Here is a 17,925-nt window from a genome sequence, read left to right on the forward strand (position 1 = left end):
ATTGCAAGCACAAGAGACCTTCCTGCGGCACTTCACTCAGTAAAAAAAGGTGGACAAACTTCTAGAGGCAAACCAGGAACAAAGACTTAAAGTTGAGGATGTTCACTCTATTGTGTGTTCACCATTATCATAGTTCTCATATGTATTGAACATTGCTATTCATCAATTTGCTAAATGGATTAACTTATTAACCAGGTTTTTAACTTAAATGCCACTATAGTATGCCCCTCCAGTACCACTACACTCTTTGCTCCTAAATCCACAATTGTAAATCCAATAGGATTTCTTTAACTCAACGTAGATGGATATAAACGGTGTACATTTACCCAACTAGAAGATTTACATTGAGAAGGCATGACAATGTCAGACTATATACTCTAGCTCATTGCAGTAGGGTGGGTCTTACAGCTAGTGCTTATGGAGTGGCATGAGCCTCTTGCGCAAGTACTTTTGGTGTCAGAGGCTAGCATTGTCATCATCACCACTTGCCACCTAATGCTACAAACATCAAGCAAATGAGAAACTGAAGCGACTACAATTTCTGTTCCAACAGAGAAAGTTTGCAACCCCAGAAAAACAAGAAACAGGCTGAAAAAGTCACAAGGAATGCCGGCCAGCTTCCCCCTTTTGCAAAACACAATGAAAAGAGTTGCCACAGGCAACTCATGTGTTTGAAGAATTCAGTAACTACAAACTACATTGCCTGGGATGGCTTGCAGTACTGCACAAACGCGTCCAAAATCGTGGCTGCCATTTTGTTTTTTGACGATAAGCTGTATACAAGCAAAGATTTGCATCAGGAACTGTTCTGCATTATTCAATGTAGCTTGTATTGTAGCCAAAAAATGTGTACTTCGCTACTGGAAATCAAAATGTGCCCCGGTTCATGCAGAGTGGCTGCAGCATCTAATTTATACTTCGGACAGGTAAGAAACGTATATAGCCACAGTGACTTCGAAGTGCAGGCCCAAGGACATTTGGACCCTCTTACTTGTTTACCCAACATCTACTGGTCGACTCAGTTCCAGAATACAGCGTCATCCCTCATTTGTTGTAAGTTCTTTCTATTTTTCCATACAACAATGTAAATGTAATGCACTGTGCCAATTATAATATATGTCTAGTCTATCCTTCCAAGAGTGTTGCTCTATTGTACCGGACTTCATGTATGTGCTTTTCGTTTGCCCCGTTTTGTTTGCTTTTAACCTTAAATAAAGTTCTGAAATGAAATAAATAAAAAAGGAACTGTTTTGGGGCGTGGCCTGGAGAGCCACCGATGCGGTCGTCTCCGTAATGGCTCTGTGTGAAGCCTGTGTATAAACTTGACTAAGTGTGGCTTTCTGGCATTACACAAGCGGATAATGCCTTCTTCGGGGATCGGAAGGTCCTGGCCGCCAGCTGAGCGACCCTGAGCCTCGAACGTGGTCTCCTTCATCCCAACCGTGACCGCTGAAGCTGCACCTACTCTCCGCGGGAAAACAAGATGGCGGGCGGACCTTCAGGAGACGGGAGCCAAAGCATTCCACTCCAGCTGCGGAACATGGACCACCGGAAACACTTTGCCACAGGCCGAAATGCCCAACTAGCAACCTGGTGCTAACTCTCGCAGCCTTCAACGATCCACGGGGACCCTCATACGGGTAACCCCCAGTGACTGCGACACCATGGGGACCCTGCCGGCAGCACAACCCTGATAGGGATCGATAACCTCTCTTGCTTTCATGGCCCCAGGGCCCAGAGGATTGCCTGCCGGGTGGGGGAATGGGGCGAGGTCCGACCGCCAGCGGCCTGTCTGTAACGCTGCAGAAGTCAAGCTCGGGAGGCACTCATCTTCCCTCTGCAGAGCCGAGCGCCCTGCTCCTCTCTTTCCTTCAACACCACAGACAGCGGGGGCGATCGGCCCTCTCTCTGACCGCACAGCCAAGGAGCGCTGAGAAGCCAGTGCCCTGATCCAAAGGCCCATGCTACGGATGAGGCCAGCAGTGCGGACAACGGGAAACACATTGCAGCGCTCCTGGACCGGACCACATTTTCACGGAAGGCATTTGGGCAGCTTAATGGACACATATCCAAGATACAAGATTTCCTTGTGCAGGACGAGGGGTTAGAGCTGCCCCCATAAAACGACATGCTGAAGGGGCGAGGGAACCCAGGAGGAACAGCCGTGCCGCATCAGTGCTCCCAAGTACAGAGTGGCGTTGCATTCACAGTAGGAGCCCTTGAACGCACACCCCCACGTCTTGACTAACTCTTAACTTTAACATGGGGGGGTGGGACTAGAGGTTAAACCCAACTACCTCCACAGAACCTCATCCCCCATACACCGGGAAGGCACAGAGGGGTAATCCGTGCCCCACGAAGGCTCACAAGACACGATCTGACTCCTCACACATGGGAATAGTCCCCAAGCGTGGGCCCCCCAGCACTTCTCAATAAATACCACAACCTATCTTGGGGAATCAGAGTCGAGCAAAGGCTGCCCCCCCCCCCCCCCCCCATCTCCTTCGGCTATCACCTTGTGGGAGGGACCTGCAAGTCCTATTGAAACAGCCCTCTTTACTCTTGGACGACTAAAAAGGGGGACGTGGATCCGTTGATGTGGACCTGTCTTTATCCACTGGAATAAATACACCTCCTACTGGCAAACACTCTAGGGCTAGGGCCCGTAACAGCACTAAAGAGGCACTCTTCAAGACCCTGGGCCATTAGAGCACCTCCCTAAATCTGTGAAACACTCTACACCCTTCATCTACCACACCTGCGATTGGATACCTCAGGGCTCTTCCGACACCCACCAAAGATGTCAAAACACATCAAACTCCCCAAAAGTGCGGATATCTCCATGATGCTGCTCCCACCGGACAAAGGAAAGAAATCTGAATCCTCCAGACCTGTTCGACCAACACCCCCAGACAACACCAACCACCTAGCTACCAAGAGTAACATCCAGTACTTTGTCAGACATTGTCAGAATTTCGATTCTGCAGGTCAGAACTTACATCCAAGCTGGAACAAACAGACCAAAGAGTTCTGGAAGTTGAGCAGAGAGTGGGGGAGGTGGGGGACCAGACCCAGGAACACGCAACACTTGACAAAGATTCAACAGAAAATCCAAGCCCTAACAAACTAAAATGAACCTTTGGAATATAAAGAGGAGGACCTGGAAACAGGGCCCGACGGAACAATCTACGCATACATGGGGTCTCTTCCTCAGTCCCCGACCGAAGTTTACCAGAATATGTGGGGGACTTGTTCCAATCTTCTTCCAAAGCTTGAAAAAGCACAACAAATATTGGACCGCATCCACAGAATACTCCCTCGCCAAGGAGTGGATACAGACACCCACCCCTGATGTTATCACTCGGGTTTATTTTTTCACGACCAGAGGCAATCATGGTGGTGAGCCGAACACGGGACGAGCTGTCGTTCCAGGTGTCCCCCCTTCAGATCTTTCAAGACTTGCCCCTCGTAATTATCCAGAAACAGCGGCCGTTTACACTGTTTTTCCGAGATCAACATGTCAAATATCGGTGGCTATTCCCAACTGCTCTTCAATTCCCCTACAAAGGGATCCCCCGAACAATTGGGCACTTGGAGGACGTCAGAATGATCCTGCATCCTACTTCACCCAAACACAAAGAAGATTTCCCTCCCCACCCAACCCTCCTGCAGTTCTGGTGATACCACAGGTAATCTCCCCGAAACCGAGACGTGGGGGCTGGACGAAGGTCCAGAAAGTGAAATAAGGTATTGGCAGGGTCGAAGGGCTCAGAGGGAGGGAGCATACAAACATGCATCTCCTAATGCAAGGTCTGCCTGGCGGTCCCCGAGGAGGTGGCCATAATTCCTGCGATGAACTGGAACACACGAGGGCACTTTCTTCGGAGCGTGCTTCACACGATTAATGCCCGACTCCAAGGTGAACGATACCTGTAAGTCCTTGGAGTGATACAATGACATTTCTTTTACAGTTTGTTAGGGGCACCGTTGACACAAAATGTTCGGTGCCCTTTAAGGTTGCTGTTGTTGCTTCCCGTTTGAAGCGCAAGTTAAAATTTCGGTTGCACCACGGAATCAGTGCAAAGGATGACATGAATGGCGACTGATTCGCACTCTACCCCCCTCCCCACCCTTCCCACAGGAAGCAGCCATGTCAGAGGAACCCCCACCACACCGGAAATTGAACTTTATTTCATTGAACGTACAAGGCTTGAACTCTCCCCTCCAAAAGGAAATTGATCCTACAGTGCCTTAAGGACTTGGAGGGGTCGGTGGTCTTTCTGCAGGAAGCCTACTTGCTGCCAATTGACTCGGTGCGTCTCCACCACAGGCAATTCCCCCCCCCCCATCAATACATGGCTTCCAGTGGGCTCAATAAAAGGGGGGACAGCGATGATTCTCTTGGCCAAAGGAACCCATTTTAGAGCTCTTGAAACATTATGCTGCCCGAAGGACGATTCTCGGCCAAAGGCCTCATATGGCCAACTTTACTCACTTGTTTCGGTCTACGCTCCAAACGACGGACAGGAAGCGTTCTACGCAGCACTAGGGGATAAACTGCTCCCGTTCATCGAAGGCCAAATGATCATTGAGCGGGAGGGGACTTCAACAGGGTTCCAGACTCCCTATAGGACAAATCACATTCGGCCTCTCCCAGAGACTTCAAAATAACTGCTGGCCGCCTCCATTTCTTTCGCGCGTAAAGGACTTCTCCTCCCATGTGCACCGGACATCCTCACAAATAGACCTTCTGTTAACCTCCCCACAGATGCTCACGTTTGTGGACGATGCAATAGACCCAACGGTACTCTCGGACCACGCCCCAGTCAAATTAACCTTGCAGGCCCATAAACCAGATCCGCTCCCTCGACGCCGCTAGAGCCTCTACGATCCACTCAATGACATGCCTCTCAGGGACTCCGTAGCCAAAGCCACCCGGAACTATTTCCAGGAAAACCCAGCTGAAGATAACTCTCCAGCGAATACCTGGGACACTAGGAAAGCAGTGGTTAGGGGAGAGCTGACTGCCCACGGGGCAGCATAACATAAGCAGAAGCGGCAGTTCCACATGAAACTGGAGGAGATCTGAAATGCCGAAACATGCCACACACAAAAAGGCTGGACACCCAAAACCCACCGAGCTCTGCAAATAGCGCAGAAAGCACTGTAGGCTCAGTACGCAGCAGAGACTGTACACATGCTGGCCAAAACTAAGCAGAGTTCTATGCCAAAACAACAAGGCCAATAAACATTTAGAGGACAAATTAGCCAAAGCGAGAAGGAGGAATACCATCATAGGCCTGCGGTACACACAGGGCCACATCCACTACGGAGAACACGCAAAACTCGAGCTGGCCGCTACCCACATCTCCGAAACCATGACAGCATTGCCTCCTGACTGAGCGACACAAGTAGCCTACCTTCGAGACGCCACTCTTCCGCATCTCACGGAAGTGGACAAGGAAGAACTGGATGCTCCCATCACAGGTGAGGAGGTAGAAGAAGCCATAAAATCCTTGAAACCTAGGGCCCTGGGCCCAGATGGCTTTACAACACGGTTCTACAAACTGTTCCACCCACAACTCACTGCCCCGCTGACAGCCCTCTTTAATTCCTTTGGTACCTCGGGCTCGGTCACCTCCTCCATGCAGGAATCAATAACTGTTCTGCTGCTTAAACCCGGTCAAGACCCGAGGGATAACTGTTCATAGAGACCTATCTCTTTGCTGAATATTGATGCCAACATTTACTAAAAAATACAAGCTACCCGTTTGGCGAGGATCCTTCCTAATTTAATTGACTTGGACCAGACAGGTTTTATACGAAATAGATCAACTGGGGACACTATCCAAAGGGCCCTCAATTTGATACATAGCAACCCAAGATTCCCATAAATTAGCCCTGCTCGCCTTGGATGCCTCCAAGGCCTTTGACAAGGTGGACTGATCCTTCCTGCGACTCACTCTAGAAGCTTTCCACTTTGGCCCCAATTTTCCTAACATGGTCCTAGCCAATTACCACTCCCCCGAAACCTTGCTCTGGGTTAACCGGAATCTGTCGGACCCCACTCCCCTGTCCTGTGGCACCAGACAAGGCTGCTCCCTATCCCCGCTTCTATTTGCTCTGGTAATGGAGCCACTCGCCCAGCGAATTCGAAAAAGACCTGAATATTGAAGGGCTACTGATAGGCACCTCGCAACAAAGTCTTGCTTTACGATGTGCTGCTGTCCTTAACGGATATCCGCCTCTCCTTATCATCTTCCTTCAAAGAACTGCACAGATTTGGGGAGGTTGCAGGGTTTACCATTAATTTTGGGAAATCAGCAGCTCTGGGGATAGGATTAAACTCTGTCGAAGAGTAAAGCCTCAGACCCCTGTGCCCAATTTAATGGAACCACAAATCAATCCTGTACCTTGGGGTCCACCTCCCAGCCTGTCCAAGAGATGTTCCCACTGAACTTCCCACCTCTCGTTAAGGAGCTAGAACAAGTCCTCGAACGATGGCTTTCGCAAGAGATTTCTCATATTGGGCTAATCAAGGTCTGTAAGATGAACCTTATTCCACGGTTCCTATATGCCTGTGCCACCCTACCCGTTAGTCCCTGTGCCTCCTTTATGGCGACTATAGAGGAAAATATTTAGATTCATATCGAGGGGTAAGAAATCAGGGTTATTCCAGAGAGTTATGATGGGCAATTCCCGCTTGGGTGGTCTGGGGGTCACTAACCTTTGAAAATACCATGTGGCATCTCAACTGGTGCCCTTCCAAACATGGTGCTCACCGGATAACCGGATAACGAACTAGAGCAATTGCGACTCCTGCTCCCTCTTCACTCCCTCCGGTATGTCCCACCACCGTCTCGAAAGTCATGTACAAAGATCCTGGCCTCCATTAAATCTACCCTGAATGTTTGGGACGGGGCACTAAGGGCCAAGGGGATTCCACGGGGTCTAGGTCCACATTCCCCGGTCTTTCATAACCCAGCCTTTTCCTCAGAGCTTCATCCATCTAACTTTAAGAACTGGGTAGCGGGAGGGCTCAAATCCTTGGGGCAGTTTGAAAACGGCCAACTCTGCACCTTTGAGGAATGTAAACAATTGTTCCAACTAACCGAAACTGACAGGTTTACTTATGCCCAGCTCCGACATTGGTGCTCGCACCCCTCAGTCCTACACGAAACCCCAGACCTCTTGAACTTACCCTACAGGACCTACCAATGAGAGGCAGGATCTACAAGCTTTATAAACTCTTACAGGATGACCTCCTCTCCCCCGCACATGGTACAATGGGAAACTGACTTGGGTCACGCACTAGACAACCAGATCTGGGTGGATATATGGACTGGAGCCCACTCATCTTCCTTTTGCATTACCAACTGTGAATGCACCTACAAGCTGCTCCTTCGTTGGTACTACACCCCCCCCCCCCCCAACACGCCTACACAAATTCAACCGAACCATCAGCCCCTTATGTTGGCGTAACTGTGGACAGCCGGGATCTTACTTCTACATGTGGTGACCTGCCCTAAAATGGCCATTTTTTGGAATCAATGTATCGCCACCATAAAATAAATCACCCAGGTGACAGTTCCCATTGAACCAGAGGTTATCTTACTGGGTGCACCAGCACCAGGGACCTATCCCAGGTCCGGGAAAACTGCCATATTACTTAAGTAAATGCTATTGGCGGCGAGGATCACAATGGCCCAGACATAGAAGTCCACTGAGGGCCCCTCCATGATCTTGTGGTGGGTCAAACTATGGGATATTTTGGTGGCAGAGAAGGTCACTGCAACTAAGGCGTACCTCCTACACCGATTCACTGACATTTGGACCCCCCTTATGGAGTATGACCAAAATTTCCCAGCACAAGCAAGCCCCGAGAGGCCCGCATGGCCCCATGCGAGGTCATGGAGCAGGGTACCCAAAGGCCCCACTTGGAACGGCCAAGAAGACATTTGACCAGGGAAGCTTGGCGATACGGGGGGGGCTTTGTTAGATCAGCCAATCAGCCATTTGAATTAATCATAATATGCATCAATGCATGCCCCGCCTTCTGTAGCGATCGCCACTGTGCAACTGTTTCAAAAATAAACATGTTATAAAAAAAAAGGAAAAAAAAAAAAGGAACTGTTCTGCGGCTCACATCCTGCACAATTGATCCTAAGACTTACATCAGGTTAGTGAGCGATAGTTTTTGGACACTTATGATGGTTGGTTTGCAACATTTGCTGGAAGTGCTCTATTCTTTTGCAAGCAACATTGTAGGGCTGTTGGAAGGCGAGTCCATTATGACAAAATACAATCTTCCTTCGGATCCTGATCTTGCGAATTATTGAGATCAAACTTACCCGGTCATGGTGTCTAACCGGCATGTGCATTGCCTAATGAGCATCACCTATTAACACAGCGATTCCCGTTTTAAGGGAAGCTTGTTTAGTATGATTCATGCTTGCCTTCTTGACTTAAAAACAAACTAAAAATAAATAGGTCCACAATTCGAAATCATTTCCAGGACTTGGATGTTGGCTTTCAGATGTGCTCGCGAGTAATGGTGCCCAGGTGAGTGATGGTTCTGGGGGACTATGAGGAGGAGTGGGGGGATCGGGGTAAGGGACTTCAGTGGGGTCAATAGGGAGACACTGCTCTGGGCCCAGCCACAAAAATAGCAACCATGGGAATGACCCACAAGCCTGACATGGAACATGAGCAGTTACTTGCAGATTCTACCTAAGTTGCCCACTTCCTGATTGAGTAGGGCCTCTCCCCCAAATGCGAATATATGGTATAATCATAATCTGAGAGCAAAGAGACATCTGGAGACCAAGTATAGTTTATACTATTGCAGTATATCTGTACATTTAGAGCCGGATGGAACTATGGATCGCTAGTTTGCGTAAACATCTTGTTAGCTTTGTGTATTCATCATATAAGAGTAAAAGTAAAGCTAGAGACTACACAATAGTGCTTTAGTGGATGGCGTACGCAGGCAGAGAACTAGGCAAACTAGGTGGAAAATTGTAGTTTCTGGGCCATCACTTTCATTTATAACTAGTTTAAAGAGACCGGTTCATGAGCTCCAATGTCAAAGAGTTTGCAATCAGCTCATGGGGTGTGCACCAGCTGCACGGATATATACAACCAGCAGGTCACATGCTTACATTTTCTATCAAACACATTTGGCTCTGTGATCATTTAAATGTTTAAAGTGTTCTCTCATGGCTGTCACTATGATGTCCCTACCCCAATACAAATATAGTGACACTGAGATTTTGAACCACTAACTTAAACTGAGTTTTATTGAAAATCGTGGAGACAATGAGGTTTTAGTAGCCATGCTGTAATTAAGCATTATGCAACAACTAGGCATGGAACGGAACAGATTACTGTTGGCCTGCAATTATTTGAAAAAGAAACAATCGTTCCTGGCTAACACTCCCACACAGGTACTTGGCATGTTTAAGAGTTGGGGAGATAATTACTGCTGCACTCTCTATTAGCCCATTTGAACTTGCTACGAACAAAGGAAGGAGGGTCTGAAGAATGCAGGGTGAGCTACATTATCTTATAACAGGGTAATTTAAACCGCCAGCTGTCCTACACAAATGACAAAGTAATTAGCAACACTACGGAACTACAATGCAAATTGTGATGCAATACTGCTTATTTTATGCCTTGTGTTCATGAATTATGCCTCAGAATACATTTTCCTGGTATAAGTGTACTTGTGAGTTTCAGGATATGCTGCCAATAAATATGAATCCATTCAAACATATCTGAATGCTCCTTCAAAGTAAGGCTGTAAAAGGACTCCAAGTGCCTGAAATGACTTTGGACAAGATCCAGGGCTGTGCAAATGTCCCTTCTTCCTAATATGTTATATCTTATAAACTGATGCGGTCTTCACCATGAATTCCTTAAGGAACTCTGTCAAATCCATGTGTGAATGTAGATATTAGTTCACAATATTTTATAGTTATGGATATATTTAGCTACGAGATACACTTGAGCGATGCCATCAAATTACAAAAATGGAGAGTAAAATCAAAATGCGTAAGAACATTTATTTTATTTATTTATTTTTTATTTATTTTATTTTATTTATTTGGATTTGTATAGCGCACATCTGCCCAGGGGCATCGTGGCACTGAAAGCATTCTTACTTGTTACAGGCAAACATGGTATAGATATGGATACATTGCTGAACATATATGCACGTTTATATACAGTTGTGCTTATTTACATACAGTTGTGAAAAAACAGTTAGGACGGTGGGGTGGAGTTAGTTAAACAGCGTGGTTTTGAGTAGTCTGCGGAAGACATGGTAAGAGTTTGCGTTCCTAAGCGCTGTGGGGAGTGCGTTCCAGTTTTTGTGTGCTAAGTGTTGGAAGCTAGACCCCCCGGCTTTGCTTCTTTTCAATGTGGGTACGTAGGTCTGGTTGGTCATGTGTGACCTTGTGGGTCTAGTGGATGTGTTGAGGGTGATTCTTTCAGAAAGATAGGGCGGAGCCTTGGCTGAAAGGCATCTGTGGGTGATGGCCATGGATTTAAATAGTATCCGTTCTTTTATTGGTAGCCAGTGGGCTTCTTTCCTGGCTTGGGAGATGTGCTCCCTTTTAGGGATGCTTAGGGCTGCTCTTAGAGCATTGTTTTGTGTGACTTGCATTTTTTTTAGGTTTTGTGCAGACGTGCCCAGGAAGAGAGCATTGCAATAGTCCAATTTGGTACCTACTGTGGCTCTAGCTACGGCCAAGCAGTTTTTGGTGGATAGGAAGGGTTTAACGGCGTTGATTATCTTCGTGGTGAGTGCGGCAGAGGAGGCTATGGCATTGACTTGCCGTGTCATGGAGAGAGTGGAGTCAAGGTATACTCCTAGCGTTTTTACTGCAGTGGAGACTGATGGTGGAGTTATCTATGTTAAAGGATTTGTACTGCGGTGGGAGTTTTAGTGTTTCTTTGGTACCAACTAGTAGGATCTCTGTTTTGTCTCCGTTTAGGCAGAGGCCGTTGGCTGCCATCCAGGTTTGGATGGCTGTATAGATCTTGGTTAATGCTGCTGCGTCTTGTTCATAGACCCCTGTGAGAGGGAGCAGGACTTTCGTGTCGTCAGCATAATTGGTGTATGCTATGTGACGATGGTCCAAGTCATTGAACAGTGGGAGGGTGAAGAGGTTGTATAGGGTGGGTGCAGTGCAGGACCCTTGTGGGACGCCACAGTGGATGGTGGTTGGGGTAGCGCTTGCAGAGTCTGAAAAGACTTTCCTAAGTCGTCCCTCGAGGAATGATTTGACCCAAGAGATGGCTTCTGGCGAGAAGTGGGCTTCATTTTTGAGTTGCGTGCCTAAAATATCGTGATTGACCAGGTCAAAGGCGGCAGATAAGTCTAGCAGGAGCAAGAGTGCCGGTTTGCCTTTGTCCATGATGTCATTTAGTTGGATTTTGAGGTCTAATAGGGCTGATTCGGTCCCATGCCCCGGCCAGAATCCCGATTTTCTTTTTCCTAAAATGCGGTTTTCTTCCAGGTATTCCTGTATTTGTGTATAGGCAACTTTGTCGAGGATCTTGAGCAGGAAGGGAGCGGTTGTGATGGGTCTATAGTTGTTGGCGTTTTCGGGATCTAGAGTGGGTTTTTTGAGAAGAGGGTGCACCCAGGCTACTTTTAGGCTGGTTGGGACTGAGTTTGAGTTGAAGGACGCATTGATGAAGGTTTTAAGAAATGGTGCTAGTGTTTCTACGCAGTCTAACTAGTTTAGCGGGGCAGGCGTCGCCTTTACAATTAGAAGGTTTGATTCTGTTGACGATGTCGACTACCTCTTTTTCTGAAACTTCTCTAAATTTGAAAGGAGTAAAGAGCTTAGTCTTTGTGTTCTCAGTCACAGTTTCCGTATGGGTTGCTGATAGGTTGTGCTGAGTGAGATTTTTGTGGTGGTCTATGATTTCTGCTTGGAGGAGTTCAATTTTGTTTATGACGGCGGACTGTATGGTGTTACACCAAGCTTGGTCCTTAACAATCTCTTGAGACTTAGTAGCCGGTGTGGATAGTTCCTTGAAGATGGCGAAAAGCTCTTTGGATTCAGAGGAGGCGTTGGAGATTCTTTCATTGTAGGAGGCGGATTTGGCTGCTATGATACTTATTTTGTATTGGGTGGCCAGTGATTTGTAGGAAGATAGCGAGGATGCGTTGGGCGCGCTTTGCCATAGGTTTAGGGCTTTGCGTTTTTTGGTTCGTAATTCTTTTAGTTCTGCTGAGAACCAGGTATTTGAGTGTTTGGTATTTTTAGATTTTTTCTTTTGTAGAGGGGCGATGGTATCTATGGCAGTGCTAATGGTGGATTTCTAGATATCCGCCAGCGCAGCTGGGTCTGATGCGGCAGGGAGGTTAGAAGTGAGGGTGTCTAAGTAAGGTAGGATATTTTCTTTAGTGATGTTCTTGGCGCTTCTGGCCAGGGCTGGAGGTGCTGGCTTGAGTTTTTTTCCCCCCCGAGTTGTTAGGAATGGGGATGAGGAAGTGAATGAGAAAGTGGTCGGACCATGGGTTAGGTGTGATGGAGCTGATGTCGATGCCACAGTTGTGGTCAACTATCCAGTCAAGAGTATGTCCTTTGTTATGGGTAGGATGGAGTACTTTATGTTCAAAGCCCAGTTCCTGGAGAACTTGTGCTAGTGTAGTGGAGGGTCTATCTTTCTGGTCGTGGAGTCCCAGGTTAAGGTCTCCTAAAAGGATAGTTTTGGTTGTAGTTTTAAGGTTTTCCCCTAGTAGATGTGAGAGGTTGTCCTGAAAGTCCAGTATTGGGCCTGGTGGGCGGTATACTAGATTGAGGGTGATGGTGGTATTGGGAGAAAGTGCGATCTTGGCAGATAGTGAGTCTACGTTCTCCCCTAATTTGGAGCAAAGTTGTCTTATTTCTAGGTGATCTTTGACTATGAGGGCTACCCCCCCACCTGTGGATAGTGTTCTGTCCTGTCTAAGGATGGAGTATCCTGATGGGATGGCTAGGGAGATGGCCGGGCCGGCGGCATTGTATAGCCAGGTTTCAGTTATGGCGAGAATGTCAAGGTTGAGGTTGGTTAGGTCATGAATTTCAGTAGCGTGGGCAGGGAGGGATCTGGCATTAATTCATGCACATTGTAAATCTGGGCGTGGCAGTGGAGGTGGGGTGGTATTCTGCCCTTTGGCTGCCTTCTTGGTGGTGGCCAGTTTGTGGTATTCTGTAGTTGGTTTGTTTACAGTTTTATCTGGTTGGGTTTGAGGTGAGGATCTGGAGCGGAGGCCTAGTATTTGATTTCTAGAGTTAGTAGCTCTGGAGCGGGTCGAGGGTGTGCTAGGTTTGTGATCTGTGGGTTTAGTGAAGAAGGATGGAAGGAAGGGTGTGGGGGGGATGAGTGCATACGGTGGGGGTGTGATGTTGGGCATGATGGGTGAGTGCAGGGCAGCGATCAGCTATCAATCAACTTTGGCTAGGTGTATGCAACACAATGGCTAGGTATAGGCAACACAATGGCTAGACATAGGCAACACAATGGCTAAGAGTGGGCAACACAGTGGCTAGATATAGGCAACACAATGGTTAGGTATAGGCAACACAATGGCTAGGAGTGGGCAACACAGTGGCTAGATATAGGCAACACAATGGCTAAGAGTGGGCAACACAGTGGCTAAATATGGGCAACACAATGGCTAAGAGTGGGCAACACAGTGGCTAGATATAGGCAACACTGACTAGATACGGCAACACAATGGCTAAGAGTGGGCAACACAGTGGCTAGATATAGGCAACACAATTGCTAGGTATGGGCAACACAATGGCTAAGAGTGGCATCAAGTTGCAACTCTTGCTATTCCAAGATTCTTTGAATCATTTCCAATTGTGTGCCTTGGGTAGGTAACCCTCTCTCAACACACATCATTCTTAGTGTTTCCGATTTAGAAGCATTTAAGGTTATACTGGTAATTGTTTCCATCAATCTAGATAGGTCTATGGCCTTTACAGTTATCCCTACTAAGTCACTATGTGTCCTGGGTAGGGGTAATCTGAAATGCCTTCACTAGTGTGCAACACTGGATTCCCTCGGTCCTATCCCACCGCTGTACACCAATTTGTTAAAATGGATTTCTGAACCATCTGACCTGGTGGGAAGAGGTTCAGAAGGCCAGCCTAGTTTCTTGGAACAGGGTAACCTTCTGGACTAGCCAGACAATCAAGGTGGCATTGGTGCCGGTCAAGACTAGGTCTCAGGAGGGGTGAGGGTGATTGAAAGACCTCAATGAGGTCTAAAACATTGGGAAACTAATCAGTTTTATTTTTCTTACAAACACATTGTGTTTAAATTTGGATGGGTGCTTTTCCTGGCATGAAAACCTTGCGTATATTTTGTCGGGCTTCATATTTTATCACACCTCCTGTTTGAGTACTTTAACCCACCTACATATCACAAGAGGAATGAGTGTACACAGACTTTGAACTATGTTTTTGCTTGTTGTATGAGACCATTAAAGAAAATATACATTTCCCCATCCTGCTCATTTAAACCCAGACACATCACATTCAAACAAACTAAAGCATTTGGTGAATTTGGATCATAACCTGTACCCAAAAAGATACAATTAAGAGGATAGAATTAGAGAACTATATCTAGTTATAAAGAAATAGACAGCAAATCATGAAAGATGTTAAACTTTAGTAACTTGTAAACAGGACCACAGGTGTGTTTGTCAGTGGTGTGGAGCAGTCATGATAATTTGTTGAAAGTGGATGATTTAGTAGAGACAGAGTTGTCAAGTTTAAAGCAATCCTGTTTCTGAATCGTGTTCATGCCAGTGGCTTCCAATGAATCTAGCAAAGTACAGCATATCACTAAAAGCAGTAAAGCTGTAGGTTTGTCTTTCATGCGTTATCCTTAGTTTTGCTGAATATAACATTGCATAGCTGAAGCCTCAGTCTTGAAATCACTTCTTGGCGTCTGCAAATGTTTTACTGGCAATCGGCACAGATAGATCAAGGAATCTTCGAGCCCTGATATTGTAGATCTTTAGTTGAGCTGTGAGTGTATGCAGCCTTACATAGGTGGCATACCAGCGCCTTTTACTCCCTGAAATAGGCAAATACTCCAAACAAAAAATAGGGAACAAACAACTAAGAGGTCTTTGCCCAGCTAAAATGTCCACAGGTCTACAGGTAATTTCAGATCAGGAATACAAGCAGAAGAGTGGCACACAAAGAAACTCTAATAATATTGTCTTGTGTGGAGAGGTGCTTCTGAGATATCTGCATGAATTACTTTGTGCAAGAAAGAACATGAAATTGTATCCATTTTATAGTTAATATATTTTTACTCGTCTAACAGTTACCCACATTGCGCATAACAATTATTTTTCACTCCCTAAAAAATGATTTTACTCACAACTTTAAAAACAATTGAATAAAATATTCACACTTGAGATGTTGGAGCATCCTTTCAACAATGAACTGCAGAGTGAATCTGGCAAATTCAAGCTAGATGTCAAGAAAGTTAAGCTCCAAGGCTTCCACACTTAGGTTTGCTTCCTTTCAAGAAGAATAATTATTATAACATTTCTTTGTGGCAATTCCCCAGGAGGATACACAAGAGATGTCGGAGAACAAGAATAAATCCCATAGATATCTGGTGAGTCAACTATACATTATTATAAGAGAAAAATGAGTAAGGGATGGGGCTTGTGGCTTTATGACTTGCAAATTGACCTCAGAAGTTGCCGAGACCTGGGTGCACCCTTGCAGTATTTGTTATTTCCCTGTGTAAATCAGTGTAACTTTTCTCAACTGGCAGCCAAAAGAACGCAAGCAACACACATTAGCTTTCATACAATTGCACCTCCCCACACCATCACACATTGATCTACCAATATAGTCTCCAATCATTATAATAATGCTCTGCAATTGTGTATATGTGTTTGCTTCAAAGAATGAGGCCAGACCCTTTGGAATTGTTACAGTAAGAGGAAGCTTTGCTTTATAAATATGCAAAGCAGCAACAGGAGCCCATTTTAAGAGTTATTTTAGATATATTTAAAGGAATATAAGTCACATGATTATAGTTGCTAGACCAGTCTTTACATCATATTTAAACATATGTAGGAAGATGGGTAAGCAAAGTTAGCTCATGCTTTTGTAGATATGGAATTTATGGTTCAGAACATTGCCCTTTTACATTCAACAAATTACAAGTAGGCTTGCAGAACCTCAAAGATTTTTTTTTACAGTGTGCAGTGTTCATAGAATTACTAAACGAAGGCCCTAGAACCTTTAAAGGGGGAAAATGTGGTAACATCCTCTGCCCAAATAAGTAAAATTCACTACATCAACAAAAAACATACTTCGTTCTGAGATTGGAGATGCCAGCTCCCCGTTCTCCTGATCAGACATTTTTTTAGCAGAGTAGGCCCCATGAGCCTACCATGTTAAAATCTACTTTCTTTTCCAGTAAAGTTCTGTATTCCTTACTCCGCTCTTGCAAAGAAACTCTTGAACAGTTGATTTCTTATTATTAAAAAGAGTACTGCATTAATCACATAAAAGGAAAACAAAGAAAGATGCAAGAAGTTTGTTGACAATCAAAAAAAATACCTTTGCTTATTGAGGTCAGAATTTCTTCTTCTTGTACACTGTATTTTTGGGACACTTTGCTGGTAACCAACTCATATTTTGAGAGAGAGGATTTTGAAAACACATTTCCAAAATAATGCTTCATAGGTTGGTTTATCTGCATTATATGATTCATGTGAACTGGAGAATCTGCAAAGAAGAGGAGTTAAAAACGTGAAGACATTTCCCAACAATAACCAAGCATGTCTGCTTTAGAATTGAGTTTTGTAGAGCAAAAACAGATGGCAAAATAGCACAGCGGGCTGAGAATCCGCCCAGAAACCTGCAGGTCTCAGGTTTGAATTCAAAGACGACTAAAACCTTCAACTATGGGAGGGTGGATTTAGCAAGTACCATTCACTTGGGAATTTGTGACACCCATTAATCACACACTTAAGACCCAGTTCAGTTTTTGCTGTGGGTTACATAGTGTAGAGCATGTCAGCAGTTGCCTTCCGCAAGGCCTTAAAAACTAGGCTCTTTGTCTAAAGGGCTTATCCCTCATGTGCGATATTTTACATATACTGCTCACTGAACTGGACACTATGCAATGTAGAATACTGTACTTAGTTGCTTACAGGGTTACATTACAGTCTCTAAGCGGTATTCTAGGGCCGCTTATTGTAACCCGCAAGCAAGCCTTCTTAAGTATCCTTATAGCGCCTTGATGCCTGTGGGCTGCAGTGCGCTCTACAAATCCAAAATAAAATAGTAATTTCACTAATTGGGTGTTTTTCTTTTCATAGGACTTATATTTACGTAACTAAGGTTCACTCAGAAAAGAACAATCTACAAACGTATGTGTTTTTGCATCTTTCACACATGGTTTGCCTCAAACTAAAAAATATGATGGACTGATTTCACTTTTTCTTTTGAGTACTTACTTTTCAAAAGCTTCATGCAAAAAGTAACAAATTCAAACTTGTGATCTATTTTGGATTAAAATATGTGCTTGCTGGTGATCTTTACTGTACCTTTTTTCATTTTAGAGTGGAAGGGGTGGGAAAACCGCTTTTATTGCCCTTTGGTTGCAAGGCACCATGTGCAAAGGAGGTATGCCTTTTTGGCATGATACACATGCTAGATTGGATATTCAGCCCGTCATTTCATTCCCTCAAAATGAAAACAGAGCTGTAGAAGATCCTATGAGAGAGTTAAGGTGATGGGAAATCTACTCCAACCAAGGAGCTTCATCTAATAACATAAAAAGACATATAATTGAAATTGCCTGCACACCAGTGCTGGATGCTATGATTGGGTCATCTTTAGCAATGCAGATCAATGCTCCAAACCTACTTCCCTC

General features: G+C 45.5%; 1 protein-coding gene across 1 annotated transcript in view; it reads right to left on the reverse strand.

The window, feature by feature from the left end:
• The window catches only part of SCYL3 (SCY1 like pseudokinase 3), a 469,360-nt gene that overhangs the window by 7,215 nt on the left and 444,220 nt on the right, over positions 1 to 17,925 (reverse strand). Inside the window, exon 10 of the mRNA XM_069641305.1 lies at positions 16,605 to 16,772. Coding sequence (XP_069497406.1) covers positions 16,605 to 16,772 — 168 coding nt within the window. The remainder of the gene's footprint in view (positions 1 to 16,604; positions 16,773 to 17,925) is intronic.

This window comes from Ambystoma mexicanum, chromosome 1q (genome assembly GCF_040938575.1).
Source record: "Ambystoma mexicanum isolate Mex_15411 chromosome 1q, UKY_AmexF1_1, whole genome shotgun sequence".
Taxonomy (NCBI): Eukaryota; Metazoa; Chordata; class Amphibia; order Caudata; family Ambystomatidae; genus Ambystoma; species Ambystoma mexicanum.